At 34.1% G+C, this 19,253-nt stretch overlaps 1 protein-coding gene across 1 annotated transcript in view; it reads left to right on the top strand.

Annotated features, from left to right (window-relative positions):
* CNTNAP2 (contactin associated protein 2) overlaps positions 1–19,253 on the top strand; it is a 2,300,337-nt gene that overhangs the window by 716,220 nt on the left and 1,564,864 nt on the right. Inside the window, exon 3 of the mRNA XM_063815738.1 lies at positions 13,095–13,288. Within this exon, the coding sequence (XP_063671808.1) occupies positions 13,095–13,288 (194 nt within the window). The remainder of the gene's footprint in view (positions 1–13,094; positions 13,289–19,253) is intronic.

Consider the following 19,253-nt stretch of genomic DNA (forward strand, 5'->3'; position numbering starts at 1 on the left):
TGTGATAATGTTCACAGGAGGGGATGTGCTAATGCATGCGTGATAACTGGAGCCCGGTAAAACTTACTGAGACAGAATTCTAAGCAGAATTCCACGCCCCTTTCCTAGTGTGGTCCACTCTGAGTGCTAGAGTTTTAATACAGTCCAAGGATTTCTCCAAGATAATTGTTAATGACTTAATTTTATGAGGATTTTATTTATGTAAACAATCAAATAATTTTTAAGAATGAATGAATATATGTATATATATACATAGAGAGAGAGAGACTTGAGTAAGAATATCTGCATAAAATAAATTAAGCCAAGAATGAAATCTAGAATAAATACAGTAACTGCTCTGGAGAAGTCTAATTCTGCTCTACTGGAGATACAATGGGAACCACTAACATGATTAAGGAGATTTTTTTCAATTACAATTCAATTTGCCTTACATAATCTCTGTCGTTCTTATATGTATGCAGCTGGACCCAAGAATTTTCCCTCTTGTTTCAGGGATATTATTTCCAGGATATAATTAATTAATATATTCATTTTTTACTTTATTAATTCTTATATTCATTTTGTAGATATTGAGTGCCTATTATGTCCAGAGAACCATGCTAGGCAGTGGTTATTAAATAATGAATACAAATAATTTCTTGACTTAAAAAAAATTGGCAATCGTAAGAGTTTACTTAGTACTGGTTCAGGGTTTGCTACAAATTCCATGATTTAATTGATTTTCTTATTGATACCCATCCTTTAATCTTCCCTCTAATAGAGGGGCAATTTGGTAACCTATATCACTATTGTATGTTTGAGCTTTGAAGCGTTTTGTAGTCTATACACTTACTTTCTGCATCTTCACTGAGTAATATTCCTTGTGAGCTGCGTGGACAAGATTGTTTTTACTTTTTTTTTTTATATTAGAATAACGTCTTGAGAATGATGACATTTTCTGGACAATGCCAGTGAATGGGCACTTAGCTAGGGAAGCCAAGAAATTATGTCTAATTAACTATGCTATTTCCAAAATTCTGCAGACTTTACCAAGAATGCATGCCAGGGATGAAAAAATACAAAGTAAAGCGGTAGATTTGCACCCAGAAAATTGACATAACTTTTCCTTTCTTTGCAACATTGATATTTGCCTTCAACTGATGAAGTCTTCGATCTTGATTTCAATTAGAAATGCAGTGAACAAAGAGATACTAGGGAATACATACAACATGAAGCTCCTCAGTCTTCTTTACAGGGGAGAACTACACAGCAGCTTCCAAATAGTTGCAAAGACGAACATGACTTCAGTGACTTTGACTGGATTATATTATTTTTATTGCCTGTATTTTTCACACATAAGACTTCATTTCTGTGAATAAAATATATGACATATCTGGTTTTCCATAAGATAAAATCTTTACAGATTTTTTGTACATTCTCTAAATGAATAAATTGGATTCTCAAGTATAAAAAATCATAAAAATTGCTTATGAAATATTCTAAAAGAAACCCTGAGTAGCTGGCATATAGACGTGCTCTACAAATATTTGCTGAATGAATGAACCAGGAGAGGTATTTATAATAAATAAGGAAATGACCAGACTCATTAACAATAAAAATTATATACAGTCAAGTGTTACTTAGCTGAAATAACATGGTGTAAATAAATGGTGTAAATAATATGCCCCCTATATTTATAAAACAGATGAAGCAAAACTGAAAATAAGCCAATAAGAAATAAAATCCACTTGATAGTTTTGCTAATGATTGTAACATAATAGCTTGCATTTTAACTTACATTTTAAATAAAATTAAAGAACACAGTCCAATCTCCCAAATTATGGAAATTTTTCTTCTAAAATAATTCTGATAACTAGCTTTCACTTGAATATCTCCAGTAGTGAAGAGCTCATTACTTTTATGGGAATCCATTCTATTGTTGGTAATAGTTATCCTAATGCTTTAAAAATATTACATTGACATCTGACTACCTGCATGTTCCTTTTAGAAAACGTTTAATTTAGAAAAAGAAAAATACTACTACCTGAGATAACACACAAAAGTGTATTTTCTCTTGGCCACAGTATTTTCAGGACATTAAAAAAATAAGATCATACATCATTTACACTGTTTAGTAAGTGAGCTTTAAAATTACAGGTCATGTAAGTGTTCAAGATGTTCTAATCAGACCTAATTGTCACTATTTTACATTAAACTTGTATACATGTCTAATGTAAAACAATGTGTGTAAAATAATGTAAAATAAGAGTATGTTTGTTTTTACACTCTGGCTCAGGCTAGCCTCTGTGTATATCAGTGTGGCTTCTGTGTGGAGCAAGAACTTAATCAAATTTGGATTTGCATTCACATTAGTTTCACTACTATCTAGGCTTTATGTAGTTTTAAGCAACTGTTTAGCCTTTGGGTCTGGCTTTCATTTTTCTTGTCTCTTATAATCTTAGGGTAATATTTGACATTTTAAAAACAAATTAACATCCTTAAATCAAAGATCTTAAAATATAATTGTTGTGAAATTCCCTGAAAATAATTTACATATTTTTTAAATATATGAAACTAAACGACTTGCTGTAAGTCTATTTCTCACAACTGACACTCAGTGCTTTTCCTGTGAAGAAATATATAAACAGAAGCCTCAGCTAGACAGATTTTCTTTTGTTTGCCTAATTGCCAGAAGGTTAATGATTTTCATAATGCCATTTATGTCTGGATATTATCAGCACTGTAAAAAAAAAAAAAAGTTCCAGTAACTTTTGTTAGTGTAGTGTGCAGAACCATTGAAGGAACAAACATATTGTATAAGGAAACTTTTTTTTTTTCTCAGCAAAGTGTTTCAAATATGTTAAAATCAGCTCAATATTCAGTATTATTATTTGGTTAAATTCCAGAATGGAAAGAACTTGTAGTAAAATGATTAGGCTATGAACAGACAAATGCACCTGACAATGTTAAGTCAAAAAGTATTTTTTTTACTTAATTGAAGAAAAATATTAATTTTAAAAATATGAGTTAGAGCTGAATAATCTGTAGACATAAAAGCACGTATACTTTTAGAATGTGTGATGTTATTGTTGCATCACTGGAAAACCTTACGTGTTTATTCTTTTGAAGAGTAGAAGATGGAATTTAATTTACTCTTTAACTTTCTGTTATAAAGCTTAACCGTCTTTAGTCTCTTCAGAGCAATGTTACGAGATTGAGTTTCCACATCATTCTGGTTATTCTTTTTGAACACCCTTAGTTTTAAAATTATCTTTCTTAAAAGATTGATCTCATAAGATTGACTACCTTGTCCTATGTTTTATAGCTTATAATTTTTCTTTTGTGGACTGCCTGTTAAAGTCTTTTACCCATTTTTTATTAGGTTTACTGATTGTTTCTTATTGATTTGTGGGGCTTGTTTATACATTAACAAAAATGAATATTTTTGTTAGAGGTTTAGAAATATCTTCTCCCAATCTATAGTTAGCCATTTAACTCTCTGATTCATGCCTTTTGATAATCGATGTCTAATTTTACTATAATCGAATTTATATTTTCCTGTTTAGCTAGTACATTTTGAGTCCTGTTTAAAAAATCTTTCCCAATCACAAAAAGATGCTGTATGTTCTCTTCCAGAAACTTTTACAATTTGATCTACACGTTTTGACCTTGATATTTGAGTATGGTGTGGGGCAGAATCACTTCTAGAACAATTTATTGTGGGGGAAAAAGACGGTGATTTTTGAAAAAGGAAACAAGAAGAGCTTGTGGATTGCTGGCAATGATTTCTTTATAGATCTGGGTGGCCGTTACACTGTTATGTTCATTGTGTGATAATTCCTGATACTAGCTATTTATATGTTTGTAATTTGTTCATTTATATATATATGTAAAGATTTTATAAAAATGCATGAAAAACATATCTAATAATACATTGTAAATATAATATTTTACTTAGATGTCATAATTTTAACCCTGTATATTATTCATAAAGTAAAGTAAGGTTACATAATTCTTTCTAAGCATTAGATGCCTTTAATAATGCAGTTGATAATGCGTTTCTTCAAAATGAGTAGCTTTGTTTATTGTTGATGTTAAAACAAACTGTACTGGTATAGGTTCAGGTTTCCAGCCAGTCAAAAACATTTACATCATTATTCAGTTTGTTATCCTATTAGGTTTCTTTTCCAGGTTTATATAATTGACAAATTTCATAAGCATGTCTTTCATGCCTTAGAGAATAAAAATATTAAAAATGACAGTATACAGGATGAAAGCCTGTGGAACATCATTGGAGAGCGCTCTTCAAGCTGACATCACCATTAATCAACGTATTTGGGGCACAATAACTAGCCATTTTTTAATTTACCTAAAACTGTTATCTCCCAGCCCACATTTTACTAGTTTACATTTGCCAGATATTTTGTCAAATGCTTTGCAATAATTAAAATTGAAGATACCTCTATGGAATTTACGCTGTTCTATTAAACAAGGACTCAATTTTATAGAAGGAAATTCTTATAACCTACCACTATTGCCTCCTCTATCACCAGACCCCATTCATCTTTTTCCTAAATATTTACAACTCACATGCTAGACTTTAAAGGGGATCTCTCTTGTTATATTTCCCAGATGTACCAACTTCATTGTTTTTAAAATTTATGGTTTTTAGTTTTTGACTATCTTTCCTTTTTTGGCAGCTCCTTTAATAAATATTCAAGAAAGCTAAGATTACATTTATGGATAATGCCAGTCCTTGGGGTTATAATCTGCATTCGAATGCTTCAAAAAGTTAAAGGAACAGGCCGGGCGTGGTGCCTCAGCCTGTAATCTCTGCACTTTGGGAAGCCGAGGTGGGCGGATCATGAGGTCAAGAGATGGAGACCAGCCTAGTCAACATGGTGAAACCATGTCTCTACTAAAAATACAAAAATTAACTGGGCATGGTGGCGTGTGCCTGTAATCCCAGCTACTTGGGAGGCTGAGGCAGGAGAATCGCTTGAACCCAGGAGGTGGAGGTTGCAGTGAGCCAGGATCTCGCCATTGCACTCCAGCCTGGCGACAGAGCAAGATGCCAAAAAAAAAAAAAAAAAAAAAAAAAAAGTTAAAGCCACTTTGTCTGTCTTATTATGTCTTAGCTTGTCTGAGGAGGTATTTGTCTATACTCAGTTAGTAGTTTTGCTACTTCTAGAATTATTTGAAACTGTTGTCTTTGTTGGTAGAAATGGGTGACAAACAGTACTATTTTCCTGTCATTAAATAATATCTGATAGTATTATATCTTCTTTCTTCTGTTTTGCTTAAAAAATACATTTCAAGCTCTTTTGTTTGAACCTTATTTATATAAGTATTAATTTATCGATATTTTAGGAATGATTGGGCCACTGCCAATTTTCCTACTCTAGTTTATAACAGATGTTGATTAATGGATATAGCCCTCTTCCCTGGCTACTCTAATCAACAAATATCTGCACTTGGTTGAAGCCTGTTTATCCACTTCTCATAGATCACATGACCTCCTTGCAGATGTTTATCCCCCACTGCAAATAAAATCTGAGCTCATTAACGAGTTCATTTTAGCACTTCTTAAGATGCCTGTTACTGTTTTTGTATCAATTAGATAATTCTCCATTGTAGGCTTAAACTCATGTTACATATTATTTTCAATGTTCAGAAGGTCTTACAATTCATGGTGTCATGTCTTTTTTAGTTTTGAATAAAAATTAGTTTTTCAAATGTTTATATTCTATGCATTGGCCTTAGTCTAGAACTTCTCTTAGACTTACCCTAGAAACTTCCAATTTATCACCAATATCTTTTAACTACTGCAAATTTTAACAGGTTTACTGATGTATAATTGATATACATTAACATATATATTTATATAAAGTATAATTTATATATAGTGGTAAATTTTATATATGTACATATTAATATATATCAATATACATTAACTATGTTTAGATATTTAATCTAATATATTAATATTAACTTCAATATATTTATTATATATATTTTATATATTATAAATTTATATGAATACACTGTATAATTTATAAATATGTATATGTGTGTGTGTATATATATGTCAACATGGAAATATTACCTTTTAGCTCACTAATTATTTCTTTTCAGGCTGGAGTACAGTGGTGCAATCTCAGCTCACTGCAACCTCTGCCTCCTGGGTTCAAGCGATTCTCCTGCCTTAGCCTCCCTACTAGCTGGGATTACAGGCACCCGCCACCACGCCTGGCAAATTTTTGTATATTTTTTTAGTAGAGATGGGGTTTCACCATGTTAGGCTGATCTCGAACTCTTGACCTCAAGTGATCCACCCGCCTCGGCCTCCCAAACTGCTGGGATTACAGGTGTGAGCTACCATGCCCAGCCTAGCTCACTAATTATTTCTTAGATTATATATAATTGGTAGCTTTTCCTCAGATGAGTTTATTTTCCTATCAACCAAATTTTGCATTTGTAAAACTACTTCATAGTTCCTTTTAGTATCCATCTATAAATGTTTTATTTTTCCCTGTTGTAACTGATAATTACTGATATTTTTAATGAATAGCATTACCTATTTTATATTTTTGAGAGGATAAAGCCTATTTATCTCCACTAGCCCTCAATTGCTATTACTTATGGAGCTAATTGGTGTTGAACTTTTGACTTTGTTGACTTCGTGGCATTGGATTTCATTCCTGTCATTTGAAATTTTCATTTGCATGTTCTTCTTGACAGCCAGTCTCTCTCTTTCTGGTCTCTTTCTTCTCTCTTCCTATCTCCTCTCGTCTCCCCTGTTTTTTTTGTGCTTTATCATTTTGGGACTTTCTCTACTCAAGTCCCAGAATGTCCAGTCTGAAAGTGTACCTTACATTACTCACCCGAGGCCTGTGCCTGGCAGTGTTTTTAGGGAATCATGTGTCTAGTCACCAAGCCAGTGAATGCCTTTACTCAGCTCAGATATGCCTATTTGCTAACCTCTTTGGGCATACAGCCTCATATAATCCATATGTTTAAGTGAGTAATCAGCTTTCTTCAGTCTCTTTTCACAACCAGGTTAGCCGAGGGCCAGTCTTGGTTTGCAACCTTGAAGCAAGCTTTCTGTTGCTGATACACACAGGGAACTTACATTACCAATATTCCATAGTAGTCAAATGCCCAAATGCCTTTGTATGTCCCCAGATCAGGACTCTGTCTGGCCTCGGCTTCAGCCCCACTCATTGCTTTGCATGTTTGTTGCATTTCTTGTGCATAGAGATGTTTATCTTATTTTTTGACCCTGGCTATGTCTTTTCAATTTTCTTCTTATCTATCTTATCTAAAAATACAGTGTATTTGAAGCAGAAGGGGGTCTCAAAGCCTGAACTCATAATGCAATTTTGCCTGGAGTCTCCTTTTCAATTTATTTTTTTCATCTGATACATATTTCTCAGCCAGTTATTAAAGGTAGTTCTAACCCTAATTGAATTTTTTTTTCACCTTGTATTTTTGCTAAATTAGAATCCAGGCATATAGTCTCTGGTGGTGTTAAAACCACCAACTTGGGTGCCGCGTTTCTTCAGGAGCCATTTATCACTACAACAGAAGCTCCATGGCCTCTCTAAACCACCCACTAAATTCCTCTTTTGTCTGACTTACTGAATTACAAATTACAAAGCAAAAATAACTCATATTAGTCCAGAGCACTAGTTTCTTCAATTATTCAGATTCTCTATTGTAATGGATCACTCTAGGATCCCACATAGAATGGACACATAGAATACAAACACTGTATATCTTTACAGCATACGTGTGCACACACCATATACTACACACACGCAAATACACAGGGGGAGGAATATCTGTGTATGTGTGAGAATAAAGAGAAGAGTGAGGAAGGAAAGACAGATGGAGGATGGGAGGGGTGGGAAAAGGAAGAGAGAGCACAGAAGAAGAGAGAGAAGGGGAATGAAGAAACAGCATTCTTATTGTTTCGAGACTAGCAAGAGTTCCATAACAAGTATACATCTTTCAAGTTACTTCAACAATACACTAGTTATTTGCTAGATGTTTTAGGCACTATTATCTCTAGGCAAGTGTTCTTCTTAGGAACTAAGAGTTTATGACTGTTCAGCATCTCCACCTCTTCTAACTCCTCTTTGACGTCCAACCACTTTCTTTGAGCTGCTACAATACATTGGGAACTTTTTTGCCCTCTTATATACCACATTCCAGAGGTGGTTGTGATGAAAGAGGTATCATTATTAATCCTCGGATCAATAGAGGTTACACATTTCACAAGCCAAGTAAACAAAGTAATAAACTTCCCCAAATTGCATTGCTTGATAGACCAAAGAGAAAAAGGGAAATTTTCATCGATCTTTCCACCATGTTCCTCATGAAAGACTGACTTTTGCCCTCCCCTTGAGGTTAATCACTACAGTATTCTCTCCACATATATTTCTGCTAAGAAATACATTTTGACTTATATTTCTTCTGATTTTAGATTTTTGCTTTCCTTAAAGTTAACAATAAATTCTATTTTGCTAAAAGTAATGAGATAAATGGGATTAAGCAGCTGTATGTTAATTGCTTGCTTGCTGAAAGACTGGAATGCAGCAAACAATAACTTAAGAAAATTTATTCTGGAGCATTCATTAGCAAAACAGAGGAAATAGTCTAAGTTTCACCAATCAATCAGACATTTTCTCACCTGTTACCTCATTGTATTAATTGCTCGTTGACTTGAGTTCACTGAATCACCCTGTTGCTTTTGGTAATACATAGAACTGTGTATGAAATTGGCTATAAAATTTCTTCAAGGTTTCGAACTGTATATCTAACAGGTAAGAAAATATATTTGTTACCCCACAATAACAATAACTGAGTATATTGTTGTCCCCAAAATTAACCTACAGCTCTTTCAAAATTTTATGGAATTCTAGGTAAAATAGGAAGATGAATGATATATGACAATAAGGAATATTATATATTAACACTACAATAGGAAAAAAATAACATATAAAAAACACACTACAAAGCAGGTATAAGTAACTCATTGTTAGTGAACAGATTATCAGGAAGTGGTCCCAAGAGGTACTGCAGACTAGAATCTCCAGGATACACATCCTGAGATGAAAAATAGCATCTAGGAAGTTAATTAGGAGTGTTTTGGGGATGAAAACCTGTGGAAGAGAAAGGAATGAAACAGAAATTAGTTACAGGGAGGAGTTTAGGTGAAATGCAGTTTCAATGAAGTCTTTGACCAATCCCTGCAGGGAGCTCTGAGACTGTGAAGACACCTCAGAGTTTCTACAGGTTGAGGCAGGGTACTGGCTTTTTATAGCCCCAGGTTGACCAGTCGTTGCATTTGCACAACCCCATGAAGGTATACCATCTACATGTGCCTCTTTTTAACCCAGGAAATTCCTGAAGAGGAATTACAGCTAAGTACTGTATCATAGAAAAAATATTCTTGTAAAAGTGTGAATTATATGATAATAGAAACTGAGAAGTAGTTACATCGTTTGCACATATATTCCATAGATAGCACCCATATAACCTATGCAACACATACACTAGATACTTAAATTTTTCCAAATGTTTTGTGAGATATGATTTCGATATAGTGAAAGGTACAGATTTTAAATTTGTATTTTTTTTTTTTTTTTAGAGATTAATCTTGGGCAGGGATCGACAAACTTCAACCCTCTGTCCAGCTACAAGCTTTTGTTAATAACACTTCATTATAACATGGCCATACTCTTTTGTGTATGTACTGCTCTTCATACTATAATAGAATTTGGCAGTTTTAACAGAGGTAGTATGGTCTACAAAGCCAAAAATATATAGTGTTTAACCTTTTACAGAAAATGTTTGCTGACCCTTGTTCTAGGGTTTGCTATTTTCAAGTAATACCACCTCATATGTAAAGTAAGACCACAGCATAACATATTTCCTGTCCAGACTCCTATCCTTTGTACTATTGTAGTTGCATATCTGACTTCCACATTTATTATAAACCCTGTTATTCATCATTACTGTTTGTAAGCACTAAATTATCTTTTAATGAAATTTAAAAACATGAACAAATATTTTATATGTACTTAACATGTTTAGCATTTTAAGCACTCATTTCGTCATGTAAATATGAGTTTCAAAATGGTAAACTTCCCTTAAGGTGAAAAACTTATATTTTTATAGTATACACATATAAGTGATGAATTCTCCCAACTTTTGTCTTGAATATTACGTAATTTTTATATTTAAAATATATTTTTGCTGGACATAGAATTTCAGGTTGCCAGCTTTTTTTTTATCTTTCCTTTTCATCATGTCTGATAGGTTGTTTCATTGTCATTTGGCTTGCATTATTTCTGCTGAGAAGTTGTAACCCTGTGAATACCTTTAAGATTTTATCTTTAGCATCATCTTTCAGCAAATAATTATAATGTGCCTTATTGTATTTTCCCTTGTATCTATCCTGCCTGGAATTCAATAAACTTCTCACATATCTGAGTTTATATATTTCAACCATTATTTCTTCAAACATATTTTATTCTGACCCAATCTCTGTCATCTCTGCTTTTAGTACTCCACTTGCATGAATGTTAGGGCACTTATCAGTGTCTCACAACTTACTGGAATAACTTTATTTTTTAAGCCTTGTTTTTCCTCTCTGAGCTTAATTTAGATGCCTTATATGGCCCTACATTCTAGTACCGTGATGTTTTCTTCTGTGTCTCATCTGCTGTTAAGCCTATCCATTAAATTTTCTATTTCAGATGTAATTTTTACTCCTAAAATTTCCATTTTGTTCTCGTTTGTTGCTTTTCTCCTTCAACATTTTGCGTTCTTTTTTAAATGTTTATATGTTTTATTTTAGATAATAGAATTAATAATTACTGTTTTTAAAGTCTTGGTCTGCTAATTTCATCATTTCTGTTATTTTGGGGGTACATTTCCATTGATTTTTTTCTCTCTGGTTCTAAGACATATTTTCCTGCTTGTCCAAATGTCTAGTATATTTTTCAGTTTATATACTTGACATTATGGATGCAATGTTGTTGAGTTTCTAAATGTTTATGACTTTCCTTAATGGAGTGTCAAGTTTTGTTCCATCAGAGAATTAATTTTTGGTCAGATTTATCTTTTTCAGTAACCTTTGCTCAGGTGTGTCCAGACTAGCCCTCATGTTAGGACTAAAATATCCCTACATATAATGCATGACTTTTATGGAATGTCTACTGAATGCCTGGAGGGATTCAACAAGGTCTCTCAATTTTGTCTAGTCTGAAATCAAATTTTTCCCAGCTCTTTGCAACCTCTGGTTATTGTTGACTTCAGAACTCCCTTTACCTGGTCTTGTGCACTCTTGATCTGAAAGTACACAGCATGGTGTTTCTTCTGAGTCCAGATTGCAGAGACACATTCATGACTCCCTTGTAGATTTCTAAAGCACTTTACACAGCTGTGCCCTCTCTGGGACTCTGTCCCGTTAATTCCAGCTTCTTTAGTAGCTTTGAGTTGTAATATGTTTCCATTTCAGTGACACTACTGCACTGCTGAACTCTGTTTGGGATCATCTTCCATGTACCATGATCCAGAAAGTGAAGCTAGCAGAAAGCCAGGAAGTTGGCAGGGCTCACCTTATTTGTTTATCTTATTTTATGGATCACGTTCTGCACTGCCCATTGTCCAGTCCCTAAAACAGTGATTTTTTAAATTTTTATTTTATTTTATTTTTTGAGATGGAGTCCCACTCTGTCACTCAAACTGGAGTGCAATGGCACCATCTTGGCTCACTGCAACCTCCGCCTCCCAGGTTCAAGCAATTCTCCTGCCTCAGCCTTCCCAGTAGCTGGGATTACAGGCACCTGCCACCACGCCTGGCTAATTTTTGTATTTTTAGAGGAAACGGGGTTTCAGCATGTTGGCCAGGCTGATCTCCAACTACTGACCTCAGGTGATCCACCTGCCTTGGTCTCCCAAAGTGCTGGGATTACAGGCGTGAGCCACTGCGCCCAGTCAAACAGTTATTTTATATATTTTTTAGTTTTGTAATTTTAAAAAAAGCTATTCTATCATAGTTTTAAGCAAAAATAGGCCATGTAACCATTATTATTTGAATATCTGTGATGATTTATGAAATGATTCTTATTATGAACGTCCTCATGGAATAAATTATTTTGCCAGCCTTTAAATTCCTTATTTAAAAAATAGTACACACGTTTTGATATACTGTGCATTGGATAATCTATTGAATATTTTTATATCATTTATTCTCTTTAGTAGCTGAACTCACTGTAAAAATTATAGTGCCTCTTAGCACTAACATTATGCCATATTTTCTGTAACTTATTTTGTGTACAACCCTAGTTATTTTAAATATTACTGTAAATTAAGAATATTGATCTATATGAGTGCCATTTTTCTAACAAATGTTCTTACATTCTTACTATTTGCTAAGCAATTCTTATATTTTGCCAAAAGAGATTTAACTTTGTTTAGTATCTAATTTTTCTAGAAATATGACTTACAAGAGGTATTGACTGTATATCTTCTAAGTGTTAAATAAACATTCTGCCTGATTTCCTATATACTTCCCTGTACCTCTCAGTGGTACAGGAAATTAATGTAAGATTAGGTTCATTTTAAGAATTGCAAATATTTTTCTACTTTACTTCACAAGAAAAATATATTTTAGAATTGTGTATAATTGCTTGTTTTTAATTTATAATTTATTAAATGATAAAGTTTACATGACAGAAAAAATTGGATAGTTACATACATTTTTCTCATGATTTTAGCTGAAGAGTTTATGGTAAATTGGTCAACCCTCAGCCAATTAGACTTTGACATGTACTAATAAGATCTAATTGAGGAATTATGAAGACATTTGCTCAGGAGAAAATGAGCACATAATTACACCATAAAGAGGTTAAAGAATCAATGTTACCAGCTGGAAGAATATTAGTTGAAGTCCCAATGGCATCTATAAAGGATATTTCATAATATATCTGTGAAATAGAGCACTGCCAAGGCCAATTAAGATATGTAGAATATTCCATTGTCAGTTGTACAAGTTCAAATTTAAATATTCATTTTCCCATCTTACCTCTGCCCATCTTCAGGTGCTGGGGGATGGTCTCCATCAGACAGCGACCATTATCAATGGCTTCAGGTTGACTTTGGCAATCGGAAGCAGATCAGTGCCATTGCAACCCAAGGAAGGTATAGCAGCTCAGATTGGGTGACCCAATACCGGATGCTCTACAGCGACACAGGGAGAAATTGGAAACCCTATCATCAAGATGGGAATATCTGGGTAAGTCATTGGCAGGAAAGCAAAGACACAGAATTGGATGGGAAATATTAGAAAATGGTACAGGATTTACTAAGCATGTATAGTTATCAATATTTATGTATTCAAATCATTGGGAAACTATTCATCATTGTTGATGGAAGAAAGTTTCTTCAGGCTGTAATTTCTATCCAATGGTTAAAGCAATGATTCTAGATCTGGACTATGAATTTGAATCACCTGAGGAAGTTTTAAAGCACATAGATGAAAGGCAAACCCGGATCAATAAGACCAGAATCACGTAAGTTGAAATAGTGATTAATGATACTGATAACTTTTCTGAAGACAGCGATCTTCAATTGAAGGAAAATATTGAAATTATGAAGAATATAATTTAGAGAAGTAACAGCAGTGATAGATGTTAAGAAAAGAACTTGTCCATTTTATAATAGTGTCTTAAACACTTATTACAGATCTATGTTCACTTTATTCCTTTATTATGAAAGAAGAGAATAAAGCTTAACCCATTTGTTCTTAAAACGTCTCTATTAACTTAAAAAGTTGTATATATTCAATCAAATATTCACCACATAATAATTTGAATAAATTATTTAACAGTAAAATTTAAGTGTTCTACTTTGGTTTAATTATTTTAAAAAGCAGGCATGACCAAAATCAAGTGCTGTCATCAATATTAAACCAGAAGAAGAAGAAGAAAAAGAAGACGAGGAGGAGGAAAGGGAGAGGATGAAAGGGGAAGGGGGAAAAGAAGGAAGAGGAAAGGGGTCACTTTTAAAATCATGTCCTTCACAGTATTAGTTAGAGTGCTGGGTATCTTTAACTTTATCATGAATCACTCTTGTAGACTTTGTATTTTAAAAGTCCCCAATTGTTTTTTCTAAGTAACAAGAGTTTATAATTTCTAGCTAAAGTGGATGTTCATTTCTACAGCAGTATGTGAAATAAGGATATAATGTCCTGATAATAAAAAATGTGTCTACTTAAGTAGAACTTTAGAAATAACTCCTTTCAAGTCATAATTATATGGAAAGAATATTTGTGTATTAGGATGTATACGTTACAGAAAGCAAGTAGTGGGAAAAATGCCTCTTTCTAAAATGTCTTCATCTCGCAATTGAGATAATTCAAATCCTCGGGCATAATTTATAGAAAAGTGCTTATCAAGCCTGAATACACAGTAGAATTAGCTAGAGAACTTTAAAACATATAGACCCTTGTGTCCCAACCCCAGAGACTTGAATTTAGTTGGTCTAAGGTGCAGCCTGGGCTTTGGGATTTTAAAGCTCCGATGGTGATTCTAATGTACAGTGAACACCGAATACATAGTTTAGATTGGTTTTCAGTCTACAGTTAAGAAGGGGATAGAGGAAGTATATGCTGAAAATGAAGAGGAGAACAGAAAATTTGAAAGGGTTGTCCTTAAAATTTGGCAGAGAGAGAGAGGGGAAGACGGAGGAGTAAGGGGGTTGGGTGGGGGGAAGGGGAGGGAGAAATCAAGTGGCCAACCAACCAAACAGCAGACCAAACAACTGAGAGTAAACAGTGCAGGCTTGGATCACAGACTCTTCTAACACCCAGAGCACTCATTATTTTCTAACTTTCTATGGTTTCTAAACTAAGATCAGATGAGCATGTTGGTAAAATTGCTTGAGGGGTTTACTTTCTGTGATTTCTAAACTAAGATCAAATTAGCATGTTGGTAAAATTACTTGAGGGGTTACAAGTCAGACTCTGAAATACTGTTCTCTATATCAGAACAGAAATACTGTTCACATTTTTGTATTTGTAAAGTCTTCATCTCAAAATTAAGAGTGTTCAAATCTCCTCTCCTCTCATAATGTGCCAAGATAGTAATAAAGATAGCTGCTAAAATACTTGAACTTGAATGTATCTGTCAAATACTGAACAGTTAAGGACGGCTAAATGCAGAGACATAAGGAAAAAAGGCTAAGAAGGATAAAATTGCTCAGCTTGTCTTGGAGTCTTTTTTTTTTTTTTTTTTTTTTTGAGACGGAATTTTGTTCTTGTTGCCCAGGCTGGAGTGCAGTGGTGCGATCTTGGCTCACCGCAACCTCCGCCTCCTGGATTCAAGCCATTCTCCTGCCTCAGCCTCCCGAGTAGCTGGGATTACAGGCATCCACCACCATGCCTGGCTAAATTTTTTTGTATTTTTAGTAGAGACAGGGTTTCACCAGGTTGGTCAGTCTGCTTTTGAATTCCTGACCTCAGGTGATCTACTTGCCTTGGCCTCTCAAAGTGCTGGGATTCCAGGCGTGAGCCACTGCACCTGGCCTTGGACTCTTGATATTACATAGAATAATAATGGTTGAGTCGGGGAGACAAGGATGTCATGTAGTGAAAATATCACAAATTATGAAGGTATGCTGGGTCTACGTATAGGGCTCTCCATCTTAAGGGGATAAAGGTGCATTTCTATTGTCTTCTCGCTTTCTGGTGTTCACTTTGTTTCTTCCTTTTAAATATTGTGTTTCTTATTAAAAATCAGTATGCTACGTGATGAGTGATTATTAGTAGTGAGCTAATTATAAAATTTTAAAAATCAAAACAAGTTGGAGACTATGTTAGTCTGTTCTTGTACTGCTGTTAAGAAATACCTGAGACTGGGTAATTTACGAAGAAAAGAGTTTTGATTGACTCACGTTTCCACAGGCTGTATAGGAAGCATGGCTTTGGAGGCCTCAAGAAACTTACTATCATGGCAGAAGGCAAAGGGGAGGCAGGCATGTCTTACATGCCGGGAGCAGGAGGAAGAAAGAGACGGGGGTGTCACACACTTTTTTATTTTTTCTGAGACGGAGTCTCGCTCTTTCGCCCAGGCTGGAGTGCAGTGACGCAATCTCGGCTCACTGCAAGCTCCGCCTCCCGGGTTCACGCCATTCTCCTGCCTCAGCCTCCCAAGTAGCTGTGACTACAGGCGCCCGCCACCACGCCCGGCTAATTTTTTGTATTTTTAGTAGAGACGGGGTTTCACCGAGTTAGCCAGGATGGTCTCCATCTCCTGACCTTGTGATCTGCCTGCCTCGGCCTCCCAAAGTGCTGGGATTACAGGCACGAGCCACCACGCCCGGCCTGTCCCACACTTTTAAACAACCAGATCTCCTGGGAATTCACTCACTGTCAGGAGATCAACAAGCGGGAAGTCCACCCCCGTGATCCAATCACCTACTATCAGGCCCCTCTTCCAACACTGGGGATTACAATTTGACATGAGATTTTGGTGGGGACACAGACCCAAACCATATCAGAGACACAATCTAAATATTGCAAAATATATTTAAGTACCAATAAGCCTGCCACATAATGATTACATTATTTAATAATCTGTGACAGAAATGTTTTAATCCTTACTAATACAAAAAAAAAAAAAAAAAAAAGAGTCCAATCCTTTGACGTATTCTAAAAGAGATAAAGTTCGTTGACTTCTAAAAATTCTTGAATATTTTAGGGCTACGTCTTATCATTCATTAAGAGATTAAAATTTAGCATTTACAAATTTCAACAAAAAGTACTCTTGGGGATTAAGTTTATTAAAAATGGTATTAAATACTAGAGTTTTTTAATCCACTACTGCTTAACATTATGTATACTGGACTTGAAGAGAATTCTGATATAGAGAAGACTGGATGGCTTTTTGATGGAAAACACCTTACAAGATGTAAAAATTTATGTATTTTTGAAATTGTTTTTACTATCCATTTTATAATGATTGTTTACCCGAGAAATATAGAAGATAATGTATATTAAATCACATGAATATAATTTTAAACAAATGTCCATGGTTATGTTTTTTCTGATTGTTGGGGAAATGGACAACATAAGTAATTTTTTATAGTATTCTTATTAAATGTTCATATGGACATTCCGAGTTATTTTATCACTATTGGATAATATATTAAAATAAGCAAAGAACAAGTCATATATAAGCGAATTATGACAGTTTCACAAGGTTTTAGAGTCATGAATCTTGCATTAGGGAGTGAGAATGGCTCCTGAAAAGATTCCTAAAGAATGGTTTATCTGAATATTTAATATTCAAAGATCTGAGTTTCTAAATGGGCTTGACTAGTCAAACCTTCCATTCCTCTTTGATGATACTGAGCATAATAGAATTCTTTATATTTTACAATATAATTTCCTTCTACTTAGAACCTCTTTTCCAATGTAATAGGTAAATAAAATTGCCCAAAAAATCATTACATCTACATACTCCACCAACTCTAATTTGCATGATTATCTTGAGATGTTTTCAAGTTTCCTAAGTATAATCTGTTAGAGAGAGAGAGAGGAAATATTCTGTATAAGCATTTTGTATCAGAAGTCCATTAAACATTATATTAAATAAGAATTCCAGCAGGCTTTTGCTAAGAGGCCTGTTTTGCTTGGGAAATTCAATTACTGGATTTTGAATGCAGATATTCAGAGCCAAAATAGGAAACTGGAGTAAAAGCAGTGGATGCCTTCTTTACACACCACTATTATTTTGTAGGATAGTAACATACTACAAATTTACCAGTCATATGAGCGCAGTTTTTGTTTTTCTTTAAAAAACACTTCCTAATCATGAAAACATGCTTGTATATTCTCAGTTATTTTTAAAAACAGTTTTGATCCATTTTGTTAATTTTAAGTAGGTGTTAGACTGAAATTTGTTACCACTGCATCTATTAAATGGAGAATTCTACAGAACACAGCTGTTTTATCATATTTAAATTATATGGTTAGATACTTATCAAGAATATAGGGATAAATAAATTCATATTATCTAAGAAATATTAAATAGATTACTTATTTTCAAAACCTAGATCTCTTTGTCACATATATGCTTTTCCCATGTACAAATGCATACCCATAATTGTTTCAATAAATTTAAAACATTTCAAAAATCTAGAAGACAAATACAATAGTTGGCAGTTTCATTTATGAAACATTTGTTTTTTCTGAATATCAAGGCATAAGCTGGACCACGTATTCCCTACTTTCTTTTTAATTACATATTCCATCAACCAGTATTTATAAAATAAAAGTTCTCAAAAACATCCTTTTGAGTTAGCCTGTAATTAGCCATCAGGCAAGTGAAAGCCAAGATATGGAGTCGAAAGGTCTGAATTCATGTATCTTGTTTCATTTGTTTGTTTTATAAACTTGGAGATCTGACTTTATTTCTCTGTTCCTAAAATCCTAATCTGAGAAGTAGATATAATTCCTATTGATATATTTAAGTGAGATTATGTAAGTAAAGAAATTTTTCAAGCTATAAAGATTAGAAACATGTGTCATCAATTCCCAATTTTAGAAGCATTCTCCAAATCTAGTTTAGTATGTTTTTTCAGTGACAATAGTCAGTAATGACAATTTTCAGAATTTTTAGTCACCCTCTATGCTTTTCAGATTCACTTTACCTCTTTTTACTCTTATTCATGATTGAAAATATCTGACAATATTTTAGATTAAGGAAATGTTACTTAAAGTTGGAGGTAGAATGTGTGCAAATCTCTGTCATAATTTCTGATTAACAAATGGTAAATACATGTTTAGATAGTGCAGTGCAGGCTGGGTCAGTAAGGCATGACTGGTAGACCTAGCTCTGTGCCGGTTGCCATTGCAGTGCTTGTAACAAATTATCTGTTGCCATCATGATGGCCTTGTGTCCAATGAGCCATTTAAGGGGACACTGTTTAGAAATGAATGGATTGTTCTGTCCTTTCTTTTCAGCCATTTGTTATAGTGGTTGCACTAATTTTCCAAATCACTTAAAAATCTGTTCCCAGTATAAATATAAAACATAAATGCCATTGTGTTACAGTTCAATGGTGTACTTAGATTCTTTCAAAATATCTAGAATTTTGTCTGCATGCGAAAGTCAGAATGACAACCATCCTGTCGCCTGCCCCTACATCTTCCATCGGATAATAACTTCTACTTCACTTAGGACATGAATGTGATTCTT

This window comes from Pan troglodytes, chromosome 6 (assembly GCF_028858775.2).
Source record: "Pan troglodytes isolate AG18354 chromosome 6, NHGRI_mPanTro3-v2.0_pri, whole genome shotgun sequence".
NCBI lineage: Eukaryota > Metazoa > Chordata > Mammalia > Primates > Hominidae > Pan > Pan troglodytes.